At 36.8% G+C, this 20,632-nt stretch overlaps 1 protein-coding gene across 10 annotated transcripts in view; it reads right to left on the reverse strand.

Moving 5' to 3' along the window:
• Positions 1 to 20,632, reverse strand: part of SMOC2 (SPARC related modular calcium binding 2) — a 144,543-nt gene that overhangs the window by 62,296 nt on the left and 61,615 nt on the right. For 8 of the 10 annotated variants that reach the window (XM_082048049.1, XM_082048051.1, XM_082048048.1 and 5 more), the window contains exons 5-7: positions 17,090 to 17,137; positions 12,901 to 12,984; positions 12,067 to 12,141 (exon numbers count right to left, since the gene is read on the reverse strand). In XM_082048049.1, coding sequence (XP_081904175.1) covers positions 12,067 to 12,141; positions 12,901 to 12,984; positions 17,090 to 17,137 — 207 coding nt within the window. The remainder of the gene's footprint in view (positions 1 to 12,066; positions 12,142 to 12,900; positions 12,985 to 17,089; positions 17,138 to 20,632) is intronic. The other 2 variants (XM_082048043.1, XM_082048050.1) reach the window with 1 other exon arrangement.

The raw sequence follows: 20,632 nt of genomic DNA on the forward strand, positions 1-20,632 counted from the left end.
GTAATGATATGAAGTTTTTCATGGCTTGTTATGACTTTAATAGGATTGCTTGAAAAATATCTTTGTGACTATCTTTGGTGGAAAACCAGGTCTTTAAATGAAAATATGTTTTTCATTCAAAGTGTTTGTCTTTCATTAAAAAACGTGATTTTTAATGAGAAGAAAGGAAAAACAAAACCCCAAAACATGTTGTTTATTTGTGCTGAACTTCCCAGAGAATTATAAATTCCAGGATGCTTATAAGTTTTGAGAGGTATGTCTGAGTTTTTAAAAATGGGAGACCATTATATCCTGCACGTACATTCAACCTAAGGACCCCGGCCCCTGAAAAAGGAGGAATAATGAAGTTTCAAAATTGTGGTCCCACAAGATGTTACAATGGCCAGTCAAGATTTTGAGTTTTGAGACACAACTAGCCAGCTTTTGAAAGATTTGTTGTTTTTGATGTTTGAATTTCCATCTTGAAAATAGATTTTTTTAGCTGAAAATGCATATCTTTTTTTTTTTTTAATCCCTAAGAACTCATTTTTTTCCAGACAATGCTGCATTTTCAACCGATTTGGTATATTAAGCTTTGCTCTCTCTTCTCTGTTGTGTTTTGTAATACACCAAGAGAATTTAAGATCTGAAATTTAATTTAGAGCCTTAATCTTATTTAAACATAGTTTTATTTGTGGTTGAATGCAGATACTTGGCCTGCTGTTCTTAAACTAAAACAGGTATTAAAAACAGCTTAATGAAAAACAGTGGTCTGTCTCTTCAACCACTGCTTCTTCTCCAGTAACACAGATATCTAGTGTATTATGGCAAAAACAGTTAATGTTATTTCTAGGCAGTGCAGAGTGCAGGGAAAACATAGTGTCTAGCATTTATCTGGAACAGTCTCTTATGAGAGAGGACAGAGCATGATGGACAGGGTGGAGTGAAAAGGAAAGTAAGCCAGTAATAATACAATACTTGGGGTATATACAGCATCTTGCAGATTGAAAGATCCCAAAGTGGTTTTACGCACTTTAGCAATGTAATTTGACTAGAACGAGTTCCTTTGTGCCAATTATGACCCTTGGTGTGGCTTTTCATGGAAAGGAGACTCTACACCGGTCCTAAACAGAAAAGCCTATTGCACTATGAGCAGGCTGGGGGGAAGGATCCACAGATGACAGCATTAACCTGGGACCTTAGCAGTCCATAAAAGTAGACACAATAGTGAAGGCTTGGACTGATGCAATAGCTGCATTGCAGTCAGATGGCCAACGCACAGGTTTTGGAGTGAATTCCACTCCTCCCACAGAAGTCCCTGTAGGAGTTTAACTTCTCTTGCTTTTTTACCAAATGGAAAATGTTAACATTATTGATGAAGCCTCAAAAAGTTCCTGCATCACATGGCAATTTTTTTGAGAATTGAAGAAGAAAGCCAAGAATTTATTGGAAAATAATTAAGCAATGTTTTAACTGTAACATGAGCTGTCAATCTTTTCAGGGAGTTTTTTCAGAGGTACATGGTTTGGCAAATAAGAAAGTTGGAAGTCAAATGTGATAAATCATCCCATTAAAAATCCCTCTAAATTCAAACCACTGTGACTGGCCATAACCTGATATACCAGGGAAACCCTAGAAATTAAGTCAGACTGTCAGAAATGTACATATCAGGAACCTGAGGTAAAATTTTGACTCCAGCCACCAGGGCTGATTCATGTTACATGGCTATATGGATCCTTCCATGGCCCATATTTCCATTAACAGCAGTCAGAGTTTTTTGTGCAGAATGTAGCCAGATCAGGCATGAGAATTCCACACTTCACATAAGATATTAACAAGGGAATATTTTGCCATGACTGTTTTTGGCCTTTTTAAAAACACTTATTACTCAGTTATTGGAAAGGTGCACAGTTGGTCATTTGACTTAACCTCATGGAATAAAGAGAAAATTGTTTTTCTCAGAAGAGTCTAGTCTGTCTTACAAAACCAGAAAAATCTTGCCAGAACAGCTCACTGAATGACTTTACATGAAATTAAGAGCAAAACTTAAAGTTTTGGTATTCTTAATGTTATAATTTTCAAGAGTTTTTATCAGCTCACAGATTAAGACTTGAGGAGTTCTTAACCTTGAAAAATGTAGGAGAGAGTTTGGTGGGTATCCTGGAATAACTTTCTTCACCACGTATATTCCAAACAGAGTTTCTTATTGTTCAAGAACATAACCAACAGTTTACTAAAGTTTTGAAAATATAAGTGTCAGAGCTCTCTGACATTGCAGCTATTTCTTTCATTTTGTAATATATTTTTTTACTGTCTCGACCTCAAGACTAGTATTGGATTCTTAGTATTTCAGAAAACAAACAAACAAACAAACAAAACAAAACAAAACAACACAAACACAAACAAACAAAACAAAACAAAGCAAAACACACACACACACACACACACACACACACAAACACACACACACAAAAAAAAAACACCAAAAAACCCACAAGACAATTGTTTAGATGCTGGTTTGCAAATTTAGATGCCTAATTCTATATGTTTACTCTTGACCTGGGCCTCTTGCTCAAGCAAGTGCATCAGAATCAAGAAAAATGTTGCCTTTACTGTCTTGACAAAGATATGCAAAGGTTACTGTCTCTGTTCATTGCTTTTAGGGTTGTTGGCTGGGGGCAGGGCAGAGAAGAGAAGGCATCTCTGCAATGAAGGAACATGGACATTTTCTCCCAAATCTTGGGTCATTGGGATGATGATGGAAGGCCTGCCAGCTCATACTGTTGACCCTGCTGGACTTATAATTGTCTACAAAATTTGGAAGAACTTTCTTCTATATGCCACCCAGCAATCATAGTATAGCCATAGCCAGATCCAGACTATCTTGACTGGAAGATTTATCTATTTCCCAGAAACAGTATGTCTTTAGATATAATCCAGTCTGATATATTTCTGTGCATTAACGTGATTTATGTGATTATTTTTTTTGCATCTGTCATTACAATATAAACTGTTAGTCTGACATTCCTCTTAGGATTTATGAAGCTTATTGATGTTTTTATGATCATGCAATCTGATGTCTGGTAAACTGTAGAAAGCTACAGGTAGGTGGGGGAGTGTGTGTCTAAAAACCAAAGGAGAACTTCAGGCAGGACTGTTGTGTCATTTACTTGCTGCAGAAAGTAATGTGATATAATTAAAAGGTTCAGGAAAGATTACTATCTTTTGGCATCAGATTTTAACACATGTAGTAAAACAGAAATTATCAACATTGAATAAAACAGATCTTTTCTTGTTGGGTGTTTTTTTATTTTATTATATCTTCTTTTTTTTTTTTTTTTTCTCCCCCCCACAGTGGGAGTCCGATTAAACTCTGGAACATCCTGAGCATAAAGAACATTAATTGGATGTAAAACAGAACTCTTATTTTTTTAATCATTTAGGATGGAAGGATCTTCCCTTGTAGTGGGAGGAAAAATCTAGAAATGTCAGTGCTTGATCTTTATAAAGGTTTTAAACTAATATGTAAAATTAAAATGAAGATAAATGAAAATGTTTGTGAAAAGGATTATTAAAGATAGGACAGCACTATAATAACCATGATCCAGCAGCCTGTAAATTAAGAATATATCATAATATACAAGGACTGTGGGGAGGTCTGGAAAGTTTTATCTTCTTGGAAGAGGCTGAAAGAACTGAAAAAAAAACTGTAATTTTCCTTTACCAATTTAGGATAGGATAGGCAAGGCAAGGCAAGTAAAGTAAAGGCAAGGTAAAGCATGGAAAGGAAAGAGGACCGAAGAGTATGAAGATTAATTTTCTTCACAGGTGAAAAGGGTGAAGAGTGCTGCTCTCTCTTTGTGTAACAGCTAAATCAGTGCTAGGATATCATTAAAAATTGCTACTGAAAAGTAAGACAAAGCTCTCCATTAGGAACCAAGTCAACCATATACAGATTGGCCCTAACCATGCAAACAACCAGTAGTTTCAAAGCCAAAATTTTTTCAGCTTCCAAGGATTATCTTCAAACCAGTATTCAAAAAGAATACTACTGTGGAACTATTCTGTTTCTTTACAGAAAAATAAAAAATGGAAGAGAGGAGAACTACCTCCTACTCTTAAAAATATTTAAAAATAAAACACTAGGGGATACAAAAAGATCTGACAGTGCCTCACACATCCCTCTCACCAACAGTTTCTTAAAAATTCTGTTTTTATAGTAAAATAGAAAGCACAAATTATATTTCACTCCAAATAACTGAGTTCATTCAGGAACTCTAAAGGGAACACTTAGTGAGTTAGCAACCAAAGCCAACTCAAAGAGTGTGAGGAGGCCATAAGATTGTTGGCCTGGAAGATTCCAGTCCTCCTCTCTATCAGTTTTTCTACTTAACTTCCTCACAATGCTTTTATCTTTATCTTCTATGCACAATTTGCTGAGATAACAGACAAAACAACAAATATTCAACCATATGATATCTTGCAGCACCCACGAATTTTACAAGGCCCAAAAGCCAGATCTATGGCCCCTACAAAACATTCAGACTTCAGCCGTAGATATCATGAAAAAGTACTAATACCTTTTCTTGTGCAGGCAATTGACGTGCAGATGAGCTCGAGTTCACATTAATAATATCTGGTTTTGAACTTGTCTAAAATTTGACAGAGACCACCCATCTGTAATGGACTGAGCTCCCATTGACAAAATCCATGTGTGGACTTCAGAGTCAATTGATATGTTTGAAGAGTTATTTAAAATCAATAGTTCTGCCTGCTACTTTTCTTTCATGGCTTGAGTTGAGGTTCTTAGGACTCAATTCAGTGCCATTTCAGTTACTCTGGACTATCAAACCTATATGCCAGAACATCACAGATTTCCGGTAGTCCGTCATGTCCATGTAGATACCAGATACCCTAGGCCATATGAAGGCACAAGATGCCTATATTTTAGCAACTTTTGGTTTCTTCAACTACAGTAATCGCTGTATTTACAACATAAATGTGGGAAGGCAAATCCCATCTTTGGGTGTGGCTGATATCTCACCAACTCCTGGAAGGAAACACTGTCTTTAGGGCTGAAATGAGGTAATAACAGGGAAACAAACCTGCTGTTTTTCCTATGTAATTCAGTGGTTTGCAATTAATGAACCACTTCTACTCAGGCCATTTTCCTATGCAAATCTACTTTATATATTCATTTAAACTCGTTTTCTGAGTGTCCAACATAGTCATAATGTATTCAGAATGACTAGGAGTCTTTGGACAAACGTGCCTATTCTGCTCTAAGGTCCTAACCTGCCTTTACTTTAGCACTGAATACAAGCAGATTTGAGAACTGAAGATTGGCCAGGATCCTGCTGACCAACACATAACTTACTAGGAATCCCTGTTGAAAAATTGAGGCTACAAGGTTTTAAAACACTTTGTCTCCCTCTTCCCTGTGTTCTTTTGTCAGTTTGTTATGATATGCATTTTTATTTCCTTTGTTATACCTCGTTTCCTATCTCAAATCTTCACATTGCAAAATAAGCCTCATTCAAAATAGTTCTAGAAAACTTCTAATTAATTTGTAATAAATATATAACTGGGAACATGCAGCTGGATCTTATTTTTTTCTTGCTAGCTTACACATCTTCAGCTACACGTAATTTATCTTCAATGAATATAAAAAGCAACATCTGAAAAATGCAACAATTAATGAGAATAAATACAAAGTCACCGAGCTGTTACTCATGTTTCTGTCTGTAAGTTACTCATTTTCCTATGCTTAGAGAGGAATTGCTATTAGAATTTATGTCACTGGGCTGACACACATCTCATACATTTATTTCCTTTGAAAGAAAATGTAAGAAGGTGATCTTCTGGAACGATAAATGCACAGGGATCCCACTGAACTATTGCCTCTGAGAAACAAAATGAAGCAATCTAACAAAACAGAAACCTCACTGACAACCAACATAGTTTCCATGTGGGAAAATCTCATATGTAAACATGCTTTAAAGCTGTTGGATGACAAGGCCATAGAACTGCATTCAAATCTTAGAATGTCACTGTCACATTACTCTGTCTCACTGGCAGACTTTGCCAACAGATTCAGACTATATGGACAGATAAATTCAAGCAGTTATTTGATACATATATAGACACATAATTGCTAGTTTCATTATCACATTAAATTCTCTATTTTAGCCTGTTAAGAATTTATTCACAGTAGACATTATACTAACTGTTTTGATTTACATTTGCAGGTAGTCTCTATATACTACACTACCTTATGTGCACTTCAGTGTTCTACCAGATCATGTTTTGAGAATGAAACTCCTGTTGGATCAAACACTTTGAGGTTCATTGATAAAGTCTTTTAACAGATTTTTTAAGCCTTGAAACGGATGCTCTGTAGTAAAATGACAGCAATAAAATATTACTCTGCTGTGTCAGAAAATTAAATAAAAAACTACATGGTCCTTTCATGTGCCCACAGCCAAAGCCAAAAATGAAACTGAAGATGGTTCCACTTTACCAGAATATCCAGGCACACTGGCTGAAATCTGGGCACACTTCAAGTCACTAAAGCCATAATTTGGGGAGACAATGAATTCTGATTTAGGATTCTTCATTCTGGATGAAAAAAAAAATCATAATCACATTACCCACTGCTTTTTGCATAGATGTGTAAAGAATTTTGACAGCTTGACCCTGCCTCAGCAGGCTTTATGCCAGGATAAGGTTCCCTCTGGGACAACCCTATTTTATGTTAGATCATGTAGGACTTGTCCTCTAGCACCTGCTTAAAGTACATAACCATGAAGCTAGCAGAAAGCATGAAACTGGCACAAGCACTACATCACGTGTCTGTGCCTGATCCAGGTCAATTGTGAACTACTGGGTAAATTAGTAGCAGGTAGTCAGAGTATGAATGTTTGTTCAGCCACTGTCTGGGAGTTCTGCCACTGACTGCCAGGGGCCCTGAATTTCTACCCACTCATTTCATGTGTTCAAAATTTAGCACATGAATCAAAGTTCAGTAAAGTCTAATACAAAGAAATGCAATGATTTTTTCCTGTCTTCTATTTTGTCAGTTATACCAGAGTGCCAACAAAAGAAACACAAATTTTTGAACCACTTTACAATGTTAATTAAATAAATTACACAACTGATCAATGAACACATAAATCATTATTGCTAATAAAGCCATACTATGAAATCTTTAGGAAACAGAACACAGAAGTATTAACAATAAGAGAATACAATTGAATAGTAAATCCATGAAACTGTACTGTGTCTTAGCCAATGATACATTATTTAACCCTGGCTATTTTAACTTGAATTATGTTGTCACCAGAATCTCTAAAGACCTTAAGAACATATGTAAGATTATGGATGACTTTTTGCTTCCTGCATTTGCAAAATTAGTTTAATTTTATACTGATTATTTATTCTCATTTGTGTGGTGTACAGATTGTACTTAGAAATTACTCAGTACTGTAAGAATTTTTTTGAACAGTAACAATATTATCAATTAAAGTCACCCTATTTATTTTTAATGAAAATGCTCCCATGACTGACTATTAGAAAAATATGCCTCTTAAATTCAAGCCAACAAAATAAATGCTAAGCTTCATTGGCCATGGTGAATAGGATTAAACTACCCTTCCTTAGCCTATACTCAAAAAACGGCATACATCTCCTGGCAAATGTCATACTTGGTTTCAAAGTATCCAAAAGGGATATAAGCTGCTGGTAGAGCAGCTGTAGCAAGGAGAAATTAAGAGATCTGTGGTCCAACCTGAGCTCTCCTCAGGGAACTGTATATTCCCTGTTAGGTGATGGGAAAATATCTGTACTGTCATGTAGTGTTCTCCACCCACAACAAGGCTGCACCCAGCCCTGAAACTACAGTAACTAGCAACTGCTGAGGACATAGTCCAAAATATCTAGTTTCTTCAAGGTAAAAAACCTTTTGTCCTCTCATCTTCACAAAATGCAAAAGCTCCAAAAGACTACTATCTGAATTTTTCAATTGATACTGGGGTGGGATTAAGTTCATCTAAAGCACAGGTACCTTCACAGGCTAGAGATTTAAATGAGTCACCACACTCAGTGAGGTCGGGTTATCTAGTTAGCTGGCCACGTGCGAGTGTTGGCTCTACGATGAGGTGGGACTGCACCTCCACAAACTACAGCAGGAGTTTAGACACCGTGTTCACATGCAGACAGCAGCATGTAGACAGCTGTAGACATTTTGATGTCTTATTCAGAACCCATATAGTCCCATGTTCAGTGTTTTTAATGCATTTCTGCTTATTTTTGCTAGCTGTTGCTGTAATTCTTATTTTTGTCAGTCTGGTGCAGCAAACCCACAATATTTTATGTGAAACTGTGGCAGTTGCACTCCTCCCCCGCCCCCCAAGAACTGGTGTGAAGGTTGCATATCCCCCTCTCCTTCAATGGGGCAGTTAATGGCTCTTTTGTGAGACCCCCAGATCAGTTGGCCAGGGTCATTAGGAGAGGAGGGGGAGTGCTGAGAAGCTTCTGGAATGCCCACAGCCAAATCTGATCAGACTATAAAATGGGGTTCCTGCCAAAGATTCTTTTTGTGTGGTCTTCTCGGAGCTGTGGGTCTGCTGAGCCAAGAGTCCTTCCCTTAGACTGGGATTTGAAGCGCCTCACCTCGTCGTTTGGATGAGTGATAACCTATGTCCTTGCTGCATCAGGCAAGTGTAATTTCTTGCCAAACTCAGGCAAGTGTAAGTCCTTGCCTGGCCAGGCAAGTGTAATCCTTGCCGGACAGGCAAGTGTAGTCCTTGTTAGACAAGGAAGTGTAAGTCCTTGCCTAATTCAGGCGAGTTTAGCATCCTGGAGTCAGAGAGCTCTGGTTTTGTTTCTTGTGGGTGCATGCATGCACACTGTGGATCCCCATTATTCTTATTTTGCTGCACCCCAATAATCTCCTCAACTGATATACGAACCTGTATTTTATGTTAACGGAGTGCTAACTAATTATATAAACCCTGTTTCTAGTTGGCTTATTGGCTGTACTTTTCCGGTCAGAATAAAATCTGTTTTGGACTTTTTTGTCCACCTATTACTGACTTTGGCGTCCCTCCGTGACAGAAATGGAGAAAGAAATGAGGAGTGCAGGGGTAAAAAAGTCCAGAAGAAACAAAAAATTCTTAAAATATCTGCAAAGGCACCAAGACATATGTATAAAACATAATCTCAGCAAACTCTATGTCCTTTTAGCAACCAAATGCATATTTTTTTTCTAATTCTGGAAAGAAAAAGTATTTTAAAAATCATTGAAAATCATCTTCAATATATAAAAAGGGCTAAACTGGAGATTTTTTTACTCAAATACACCACTCCAAACAGAGCTATTGTTACATGACTCAGTGTTAATGGGTTTTTGCCAGCAGTAACATCTTGTCACTGAAAACTAAAAGGTTAAATACCACTATGCAGATGCCTTCAGTGAGCAGCGAAGGCATATTTCTCTGAACCAACAAAAAGAATATGCACCCAAAGTCATTATAGAGCACAGATATGTAATCCAGTAATTCCATTCCCTGCATCTGTAAGTCTCTCAAATGCCACTACACTGTGCTAAACTAATTTAAGAGGATTTAACCAAATGAAAGCACTGGATAACTAATATAAACTAGAATTTCATGAGTTATTATTTTCTGTCTTCCAAAACTGAAAAGCTTATGCTGATTTTATTCATTAATTGTAACTGGCAGGTCTCCTAAGGAGACTGATTTATCAGGTCAAGACAAGTTTCTTTATGACCATGGGATATTAAGACATATATTTAGGTAAAAAATAGAAAAAATTAAAGCAATACAGACTAAAATAGTCAGCCTTTATGTAGGATATTTGGAGTTTGCCTGAAATATTTAGCATTATTATTTTTCTTTAGTTATTTTCTACAAACAAGGCTAGGTCACAGTGTTATTTGCACCTGAAGAATTGTTTTGGAAGCACTTAAGTAACTGTAGAATAGAAAAGGAAAATTTAGTCCATTATCAATAAACTGGGTTTCATCTTCTGTTTTATAAACATAGCTCACATGCAGACATAAATTCTCCTCATTTTTCTGAGGCAAATACATTTCAATAAGCTTTCTGGTGTTTGTATTACCAAGTCTGAATCAGAGTTTGCTAAGTAAACTGAGTAAAGAGGACATTTGTATTTATCCCTTAAATTGAAATCTAGGTGTCCAAAGGTGGTTAGTTTACAAACCAGTGGATTCAGTCATGACATCCTTCCTATTCTGCACATGTAGAAGCCCCAAGTTTTCTCTGTGGATGTTCCCAACAGCCTTGGCATCACTCTGAGAGATAATAATGGGAAAATCTAACCTAGTTCTTTCAAGACATTAAAAGACCTGTTTACTGAGTATTAGTGAGGTTCAGCCATCAAAATAACTAGTAAATCTACAGTCACTGACACACATTATATTTTTGGAGTCTGGAAGCAAGAAACTGCCTGGCACAACTGGTGAAGATACTGTTTTTAGCACCTAGATTTATCTGGATTGATTATGTCATACTACCTATACAAAAGGAGTTATAGCAGAGAGCAGTAGTCCCTTCAGGTGCATCAGGTATGTCTACAAATTAAAGTCTGTCTGGCTACATAGTGTCTGCCGACTTATTTCTGCTAGTCTGGGTATGGCCCCATAAACTGTAGTATGTGGTAGTCTTTCAGAAATCCCCTGTACATCCCCTGTACATTCCCTGAAATCCCCTGTACATCCCCTGTGCCGTTGTAAGCAAGTCCCGTTGTTAGCAAATCCAACACAATTGTGCTTTTGATGTTAAATGGGCTAGCAATCATAGGACAGGTAGACTATGCTTCTGCTTTCTCTTCTTTTGTAAATATGCCTTTAGGTGAATGGGACATTACAAGTTCCCAGTAATAAACCCACCTTTCCTTTGGTGTTTTTCTAATTTGTGTGTGTGCATGTGTGTGTGTGTGTGTAAGCTTTGGCTTCCAGCAACTGCATTGCAAACTTAAGAATTCTTGCTTTAAATCTAGTCTCTAGCACTCTAAAAAATAAATAAACACTCCTAAAAGTGACATATTTCTATAGATATATTTTACACAACAGAAATCCCAAAGGAATTATTTCTAACAATGACTAAATAAATGACAGAATAAATCTCTAGCATGGAAAATGTTTGTTTCAAACTCTTGTCTTCACTCTGTTTAAGGTCCTTTCCTTAAGTCCCTACTGGAGCATCAAGGAGAGGAAAAAAAATACTAATAATTTTTGCTTTGATGTTAACAATAGTTCATATAAAGGAATCTGTAAAACTCTCAGTAAGGCCATGTTTGTCTTTCTTATGGTGATAGCTTGTCTTTTTAAATCCTTTTGGGCCACAACTGCGTAAAATACTTAAAGCACAGTACTTAATGCAAAGTACAATGTCAGTTTCCACTGGATCTGAAGTGTGCTTTTGGGTGATTTACTGAGTCATAGCCTGTATCACTAATGTTTCCTTTTAAATTAAACATTTTTTCAGAGAAAAAGAAACCAGAATACCTAAGAAGATTCTCTAAAATTTATCCCACTGGAAGGAAGGAACAGGAAGGCATCAAGTCTTCCAGAGCACTAAATTTATCTGAATATTTTAGAGCATTCAGTCTTGGGACATTCAACTGACATTCCTAGTGCAGGTTTACAAAGCTCAATTCTGAAGAGTGGTGAAAAAAAAGGAAAGCTAAAATTCAGTCTGTAAATAACAAGTGAGCGACGTAACAAAAAGCAGGTAACACTGTCTTTCCAATTTCCTGTTGACTTACAACTGGTTTCTGATGGGAGTTTGCTTCTTTTCAGTTTTGCAACCAAACAGGTTAACCCACGCTGCCATTTTCCAAGCACCTCTTGCTATGCATCACCCAAAAAAAACCAAACCAAAACAAAAAAAAAACCCTACATAACAAAGACACAGATAATTAAAGAGGATGCAAAAAAAAAAAAAGTGAGATCCATCCATCCACTTAAATGGCTTCAGTCTTAACACGGCTTAATGCATATCCTCATGGGAGCTTTGCAAAGTAAGGACAACATAAGTTTCTTACCTGAGCTTTTATTGGTTTTGTTTTGTCTACTCTTTACTTGCTCAGTCCATAAGGTAGGATAACGAGAAGCTATATCTAGAAAAAAAAAATTGTGAATGGCAATTTTTTTTTTTTTAAGTAATTAGTGGTTGAATGGTAAGAGGCTGGTTTTAAAGATACATGTATCTAAAAATAAAAGGGCACACTGGTTTGTATTAGGACAGTTAAAACCTTTATTCATGCAAAGGCATGAATAGTTCCTTCCTTATCCCATTCATACAAAAGGCTAAAATAAATACTTTTAGACTAAAATTATACTTAAACAGAATAAAAATATTCCAGTGAGGACTCAAAATACGTAATAAAGGCAGATCAGATTCTGTGAGATTTGCAGTGAGTGGTAAGGCGGCTGTGATACTATCTTCACAGGTAGGCCTTGAGCTTTGCATTTATAGAACACCAAATTTCCCCAAAGGCAAATAAGCCTAACAAAATGTCAACCTTAAGATTACTAGGCAATATGCCAAGGACAGAATTTACCCTTTAACTTCCTCATTTTTAACCTGCGCTCTGGCTCAAATTTAAAATCTGTCTCTGTCCAAGTAGTGACAACTGAAATTGCTAATGTTGGAATCCATAGCTACAATGCCATCTCAAAACTATCACATGAAAATCATTGCTTGTAAAGACTTTGTTGTGTTTGCTGTCTTTATCTGGAAAAACCTACAGATGCTTTCAATTTCTTGCTACTGCCCCAACAGTTGCTCCTAACTCTAAGGTAGCATTTGACATTGTGGTGTATGGTCCATACTGCATAGTTCAATTCCAGACTGTTAAATTCATGTTGATGCTCACCTTCCTCATCACCTTGGGGCTGAGTCTCCAGTGCAGGAGCTGAGGCATCATCTGAATTCAGAATGGAAAAGATTTGCAAGGAGACTACAATTATGAGAGTAAGCTAAATAAGTGTACATACATGATTGATACTAATGATTTGCACATAGCCCCGGCCGGTAAACAAACAATAAATTAAACATTATTTATAGGTACTACACAGCACAGGTATATTACATCATCACACTACGAACTATAAATGTATGGATTTTGAGATTATGGCTGATGAAATGATTGCAGTGTCTTTGATGATGTATGAGCATGTAGCTCCCTGGAAAGTAATTTTTCATTTTTAATGCTGCACACCAATACTTATAGATTATAACTGATGAAATGAGCATTTCTGAAGAAGTAATTAGATGCATGTGTAGAAGGGTTAAGACCTGTGAAAGCAAAAGCAGTCCAGGGTGAATGAATGACCGCAGGCATTTTGACACCTTAAAATGAAAGTTTCTTTCAGCACAGCAGGATCTATTTAACAGCTGATTTTATAAGCAAAATTCAGAGATTAGAGAACTAGAATATTGTTTGCATAATTCTTATCCTCCAGTCAGCCACCTCCATCCATCCACTACCAATCATTGCTGCAAGAAAAGAGGGAGGAAAATTTACAGAAGTGATAAGAGGATGTGGGTAATATTAGATTCAGTAAAACATAGTGGAAGTAGTGCTGGAAAAGTTCAATATGAAAAATTATTTAAGTTAACATTCTGTGAGAAAGAGAGGTACCCAAAGATCCATCTTTTCTTTATTACATTTTTGTTATTTTAAATTGTTTCAGTTATTGAGTAAATATGACCTAGCAGGCCTTGCTAGTACATATTTTCAAGTCATTGCTGTTTCTTGTAGCATGGAGCCTATGCCAAGATGAAGAACATCCCACAATAAACAGCATCTTCTATGCAAGGGTTGTATTAGCATTTCTTGCAGCTTCACAGCTGGATCTCAGACCAACATAGTTTCCAGATTGTTTCTTGGCATTTTGATGGAAGGTAGAACTGAAGGTTCATGAGAAACTTCCTCTTGCATTTAGCCCTACCAGGGTAACACTGAGCAGCAGCTTTCAGGCTGACACACTGCCTGTTTCTATTTCTTCTTGCTACTGCAATTCAGAACAGCATCCTCCTGTTCTCTTTGTTGTCACCATCACATTTTTTTTTTGTAGATCTGCATTGTTTTTATGCAAATCATACAGAGGACTTGGAGACACTCTCACCTTCGTTTCTGGAGGCCAAAGCATAGTTCACAGCAAATAAAGATACCAAGTAAATACTGATAGCAAGTAAAAACAAATTTGCAGCCATGGAACACTAACCTCCATGCTTTTCACAGAACCAAAGAAATAGCAGTAGAAAATTATTCTCACTGCAAAATGTTTTAACCAAAGGATAATGAGACTTATTTCAAGAATGTTCATTCTTCATGTCCACGCAAAGGCAGGATATTTTGTTCTAATGCCATTACAGACTGTCACTTCTCATTAGTGTTGCTGGTATTTTTGTGATGTCCTCTGAGTGGTGAATAAGACCATCAATTAATTTCAGAGATGCCATCAAGTATCCTAGTGTACTGAGAATCAAGACTTACATTTAGACCATCAACAAATATGTGATTCAGATAACCCAGAATTTCAGAGGGTAGCTTAAGGTAGGTAAGTATTATCAACACCCCAGCCAGAAACTTGGTTTAGGGTTTAAATGACATTTTTCTAATCATCTTTTGGTACACAATTTCAGTTTGTGACACACTTGATCTTATGTTATTGCCTGACATTCAGATATAATGCTGCAATTTTAGCAACTATCAGCCCAATCAAAATTGAACTTTGGTCAAGCAGCATTTAAAAGAGTTCATAATTTATTTTTTTTTCATTTAACAGATGTTTCATGCTTGAGTCATAGAACTGGCCTCAGGTCCCGTCCCAACCAAAAGAAAGAAAGAGGTCTGCATTTGGTCATCAGTGAATCAAACTTTTGGTACAGGATATCTGTATAATCTAAAAGGTATTAACTACACTTCAGGACTGGAGGAGATACAACAGCTCCTGAACTACCCTTAATCTGCAGGAAAATGCCCACATTAAATTTCTGTTTGCACTCTGTTAGCTACATCGTATTTTCAGAAAAGCCTTTTGTGTTAGGAACGATGAGGCATGTGCCATTCCAGTGTTCAAAATCATATTCAGTAGAGAGTCACAACCAAGGAGCAGTTCATCTTCAAGTTATTTAGATATCTTACAGGTAAATTGCATAGGTCTTCCTGGCTGGCACATGCATACCAGTCCATATGTGCATACATTTAAACAGAAACCATTCTGCTTGCTGTCAGAGTTCAGTTACCAAGATCATAGCCCTGCAGTCAGCTAAGAATTAGAAAAAAAGGGATGTGATCCCATCTCTAACACCTGTGTTTTTCAGATGGTCTGAATATTTCCCTTGGATAGAGGAGGGAACTGTAGGGCCAGGGAAGACACTTTAGGAAATACCTTTCAAGCTTTATTCCTGTTCGGTTCAATATGTAAACCTGCAAACATGCAAACAGAGATCCTGACCTCCAAATCTGCAGCTGGAAATTTTCTTTCAGTATTGGAATACCCGGAGAAAGTGAGGTGCACTACTGCAACAGATGTGGCCTTCCAGGTTGTCATCTTCTGTGAGCAGAGTCCTCAAGACCACACTTGAAGGTGCAGAGCATGTCTTCTGCAGCAGTGATAATGTTGTGAACCTGCCTGAGGTTGCTGGATTACAATACAGGCAGGTACCCCCATCCAGGCACCCCCTGTGTCCACAGGAACATGCAGAGCAAAGATGAGCAGGGAGCTTTATGATTATTTCAAAACCTATTGCTGTGCCCTTTCAAGCTGAGCAATAAGATACTTTTTACTACACTGTGAAGTCAAAGCACAGCTCTTTAATTCAAACAGCTGACCCTGTTCACTACTCTGTGATGGTCTCTAAAGAGATTGTGATGTCTCTGACAACATAACTTCATTTAAAGCATGAGGCTGGCTGGAAGAAGGTGAGGAAGTTAGCAGCATCTGAAAGGAGCCAGGACCACCTGGGAACCAGGTCAGTGGCCCTTCATGCTGAAGAATGAAATCAGGGCCTGAGTAAAGTGCAACCGTATCATTTTAGACATGAATACATGTGATGAGAAGAGACACTTGATAAATTATGATCGTTCATTCCAGGTTCAGCATCTCAGCCACCACGGTCACAAACAAAAATAGAGGATTCCAGACAGGTTTTATATATGGAGTATTTCACTCAGTTCAAAGCTGAAAATGAAAGTTTATTTAAATGTTGGGCATATCACAATGCTGCAGAAGTTCCTGTGAAAAAATATTTCAATTATATTTACAGTGGACCAAACAGATAGCATGAACTAACATCAATATAAGGAACTTCTTTAAAATTAATTTATGCCAGCGTAACTAAAAGCAACATTTACTATGCTGTTGTCAGCTGGATTTAAAATTATTTTAAGCTCTTGGAGAGTGTAAGCTTTAATTTTGCTTAAAGCACAGACATCTCTCTCATTTGCATCTACCAGCTATGCTGGAGTCATATCAGATTTTGTCCTGCCAACAAGATATAAACCATGATCTATCTCTAACAATAACAACCATCTGGCCATGAATGTAAGCCATCAGATGAATTAATCACAATATAGAGCAAAGTGCTGGGTCCAAGATGACTCAAGAACTGATTACTATGGAAATAAAGTGAGAACCACAGTTCCTGAGATTTTGGAACTGCAGAATGCTGTCTTTATCAAACAGACGGAATAATCTGTCCTCTAGGGCAAGAAAACAGTATGGGAAAATGTTTCAGAGTATAGCTATGGGAAGAAAAGTTATTTTCCAAACAGTACAGAACAGCAAACTCTGTGGGGCTGAGACAAGAAAAATATTATGTCTATGCATATATAGACAAAAACATACATGCATGCATATGTGTTTATATTCATAAGTTGACTAAATATCTACAATGCAGATATATAATGAATAGCATGTAGGCACATATATACATTATATATGCAGCTATGATACATGACGAATATATATTGATAATTTAAACCTATGGAAAATCACAGTGGTGTATCCCACAGCTATTTTAGTTTCTATTTAAAGACCAGCTATGATATTTACCTGTTTTTCCTGCACCTTCTCGTTGTGGCAGCTTCTCACTCACTGAACCTGCAATTGGAAAAAGGAATTAACCAGAAAAATACTATTTTCACTTTTAATGTGCTTTCTAAGAAACATAGTTCAGCTTTAATGATTCATTTTTGTTTACTATAGCAATAAATATGAGTAAACTCTTGCAAACCAAAGATTTTAGCTTTTCCTGACTTCTGCATTTGTGTACCATCAATTTACTCTCAGATGTTACTTCTTGGCCACCACAGCACCTGAGAAAGACAAAACATTAAATACTACCTAGACACAAATGCGAGAACATGCTCACATGCTGCAGAGTCAACATCTCCCTTCCCCACTGCCCAGCAAGGACAGGCCCTGCAGTAAGAGTCATCTCCCCGGCACTACTCCCTGGTGGTTCCTTGTGCAGGGTAACACCCTTCCTACACACCGAGTCGTGCCTATGCACCCCACCTGCACTGTGGGCCTTCTTCAGCCCCTAGCCCAGTCCTGACTCAGATTAAAAAATGCCTTTTTCTGCTTTAAATATCTCATACACCACCCTACAGAAACCGTACGCTAGTGTGGAAATTGTGTGTGCTGGAGCAGGCAGGGACAATGCCTTAAGAGCCTGAGCCTGAGCTGGTCGTGGGGGATGTCCTCAGAGCTGTGGCTCTTAGGAAAGGAAATAGTGGTGGGTAAAGAGGTAGGAAGTTTGCAGAAGATGGGTGTTAACAGCTTATTCTACCGTCTTAGACTCCAACCCCACATCCAGTCTTGATTCCAAGTCATCAATAAATGAACATTCTACTGCTTTGCTTAGTTTTCTTTCAAGAGCTAGTTGTCCTTAGGTTTTAAAATAGAAGTACTTCCTTAGTTCTCACTGAGGTTTCATTACTACAACTCTAACTCCCAGCCACTTCTTTTTGACACATCTATCTCTGCTGCATTAGAAAACATCTTTAAAAGTGGTATTTTTCTCTCCGAGGAGCCACATGGAGTGATCAAAAATTAAAAAGCATGATGTCTGTTAATTCTTAACATATCATCTCTTCTCACATGCACCTGTTAAAAAAAAAAAAAAATTTGAAAGAAGCTCAAAAATCTGTTAAATAATTTAGTTGCCTTAATTTTCTTAATTTCTTTCTCTATGGAATAACTAAATTCACTGGGTATAAAACAAACAACCAAAAAAACCCCAAACCTTGCAGCACAGTAAATCTGTACTAAAAGGACAATTTAAATAAGAGAACCCACTAGATCACAGGCCTTGTTTACCATGCTGGACTGATGGTTACTTCAGCATAAAGTTTAGACACTGGAATCTGCCAGAGGAAAGACAGCTAACATCACAAACCTGGCATCTGATTATAAAGCCTCCATAAAAGAATACATAATGATGCAGCCAAGCTGGTATCACCTTCTGAAGGATTCAGCTTTTAATACATATTTAATAAATCCATATAAAAAATATGCTAGTTTAGAGTTGTTTCCCTTTCTTTTCTCTTTTTTTTTTCTTTTGTAGTAGCGCATTTTTATTGTATCATGTTTGAATCACCAGAAATTCAATATACTTAGTGATGCACGAGTATTAATTCAGACAGAAAAAAAATAAAGCTACTGTCATTGTAGGAATTATATCCAAGAGTATTTCGGGATAGATTGCTCTAAATAGACTGTAATACGAACATAAGTTGTTCACACTGAGGAGGAGTCAGATTCTTGCATTTATGCTAGCTGAAGCCAGAAGAGCTGAGCTTTTTGGTGCTTGGCTTGAGTTTGATAAGAGGCTCAGCTTGAACTCAAATAAGCTGTTCCAGTTTTAGGAAGCAGTGCATACAAAATTACAGGTTTTCCTAATTGCACTAAATACCAGTGATTTAATCTTGCCTCAAATTTCATCCAGTTACAATTAACCCTGTAGTTTCTCAGTATAATTTTGATGTACAGGAGTATAATTAAAATTCTCTTGCAAATATAGAGATTCTAGGTCTGACTCTCATCTACACTAAAGTGTTTTACACCATTTTTTGAGTAGAAATGAGGTCTTGGTGTGAGGAATGTGTGTGATGAACTGCCATTGATAGTCCCTTTGCACTAAAAATGTGGTAAGTAAAGCCTCCGTTTGACACAGTGTTGTCTTTCTATGTACATTCAGAACCACTACTATAAATAGAACTTAAAATTCAGTTTATAACAAAGTAATTTAACACATTGGTGAAATTTATATAATATTCCACATCTTAAACCAAAAGCAGAAAAATCTTTCCAGATTTCATTAGCACCAAGATGCCTTCAGATTACCCCATCTGTATGTGTAATGGTAAGAAATAATGACTATTTAATATTAACATAGAGTCAGGGATAATTGAATTCTTTCTTCTAAGCTTTGGGCATTTTTATCTTTAATTTTGATGGAAAATTGATAGATGGAGGAAGAGAGTGGCTTCCACAAAGGCTAACTTTATCATAGCAATTCTAATTTTGCTATGAAATCAAATGAATACTGGCAAAATTAGATTCACTGGGCTAAAATTTTTAATAGTATTAGGAAGCTAACAAAAATATTCACAGAATTTCCTACAAAGGGAAATCTGATCCCTTCACTCAGCTTCAGCTGAAACTTTAAATTTATGTTGCAGAAACTTTTCTTCTTGCCTCTAAGTTGGAGGTGAGGAAGGGTTATTGAGCTTATATCAGTTATTTCTACCATTTTCTAAATATATTTGAGGTAAAAATCCTTCTAGCTAAATAGTGATAGAAGCTGCATTTGCAAGTTTCTGGGGAATTGTATCTTTAATACTCACAATGAATGCTCACATTTTTAGCTAGGCAAGAAACAAAAATAGCAATGTATAACTCATCTAAAAGTTAGGCAATACAATCAGCTTCCAAGTTTTCAGTGCACTGTAGGCAACCAAATTACAACATAAATATATTTATGGAATGGGAGAAGAGAAGGAAGGATACTAAATTCATTAGTATTATTTCAGCAAGAAGAGTTTATCGCCATTCTATCTTGTGCATTATCTGATGAAAAAGAGAGAGAGACAAAGAAAGAGAGAGAAAGAAAGAGAGAAAGAGAAAGAGAGAAAAGAGAAAGAGCAGAAAGAGAAGAGAGAGAGAAAGAGAGAGAGAAAGAGAGAGAGAGAGAAGAGAGAAAGAGAGAAAGAAAGAGAGAAAGAGAGAAAGAGAGAGAGAAAGAGAGAGAGAAAGAGAGAGAGAAAGAGAGAAAGAAAGAGAGAAAGAAAGAGAAAAAGAAAGAGAGAAAGAGAGAGAGAAAGTTCATTGACTTCCCAATTATATTTATTTTCACCGTATTGTCTAATTATACTACTATACAGAGATGAAGAGTTCTGAATTTTTAAAGGCACGTGTGTTTACCCCTTAAAAGATGATCCTGTCATCTAAATTGTAAAATAGCAAAACTGCTTCACAGAATAATAAAACATGTCTCCATACCTCTGCAGTTTCACTGACAGAAGCCCAGAATAGCTAATAGGGCATAAAAACTGTACAATAGACAAGCACTGCATTTTCCAATTATAATTT

This window comes from Streptopelia decaocto (assembly GCF_964273445.1).
Source record: "Streptopelia decaocto genome assembly, chromosome: 3".
NCBI lineage: Eukaryota > Metazoa > Chordata > Aves > Columbiformes > Columbidae > Streptopelia > Streptopelia decaocto.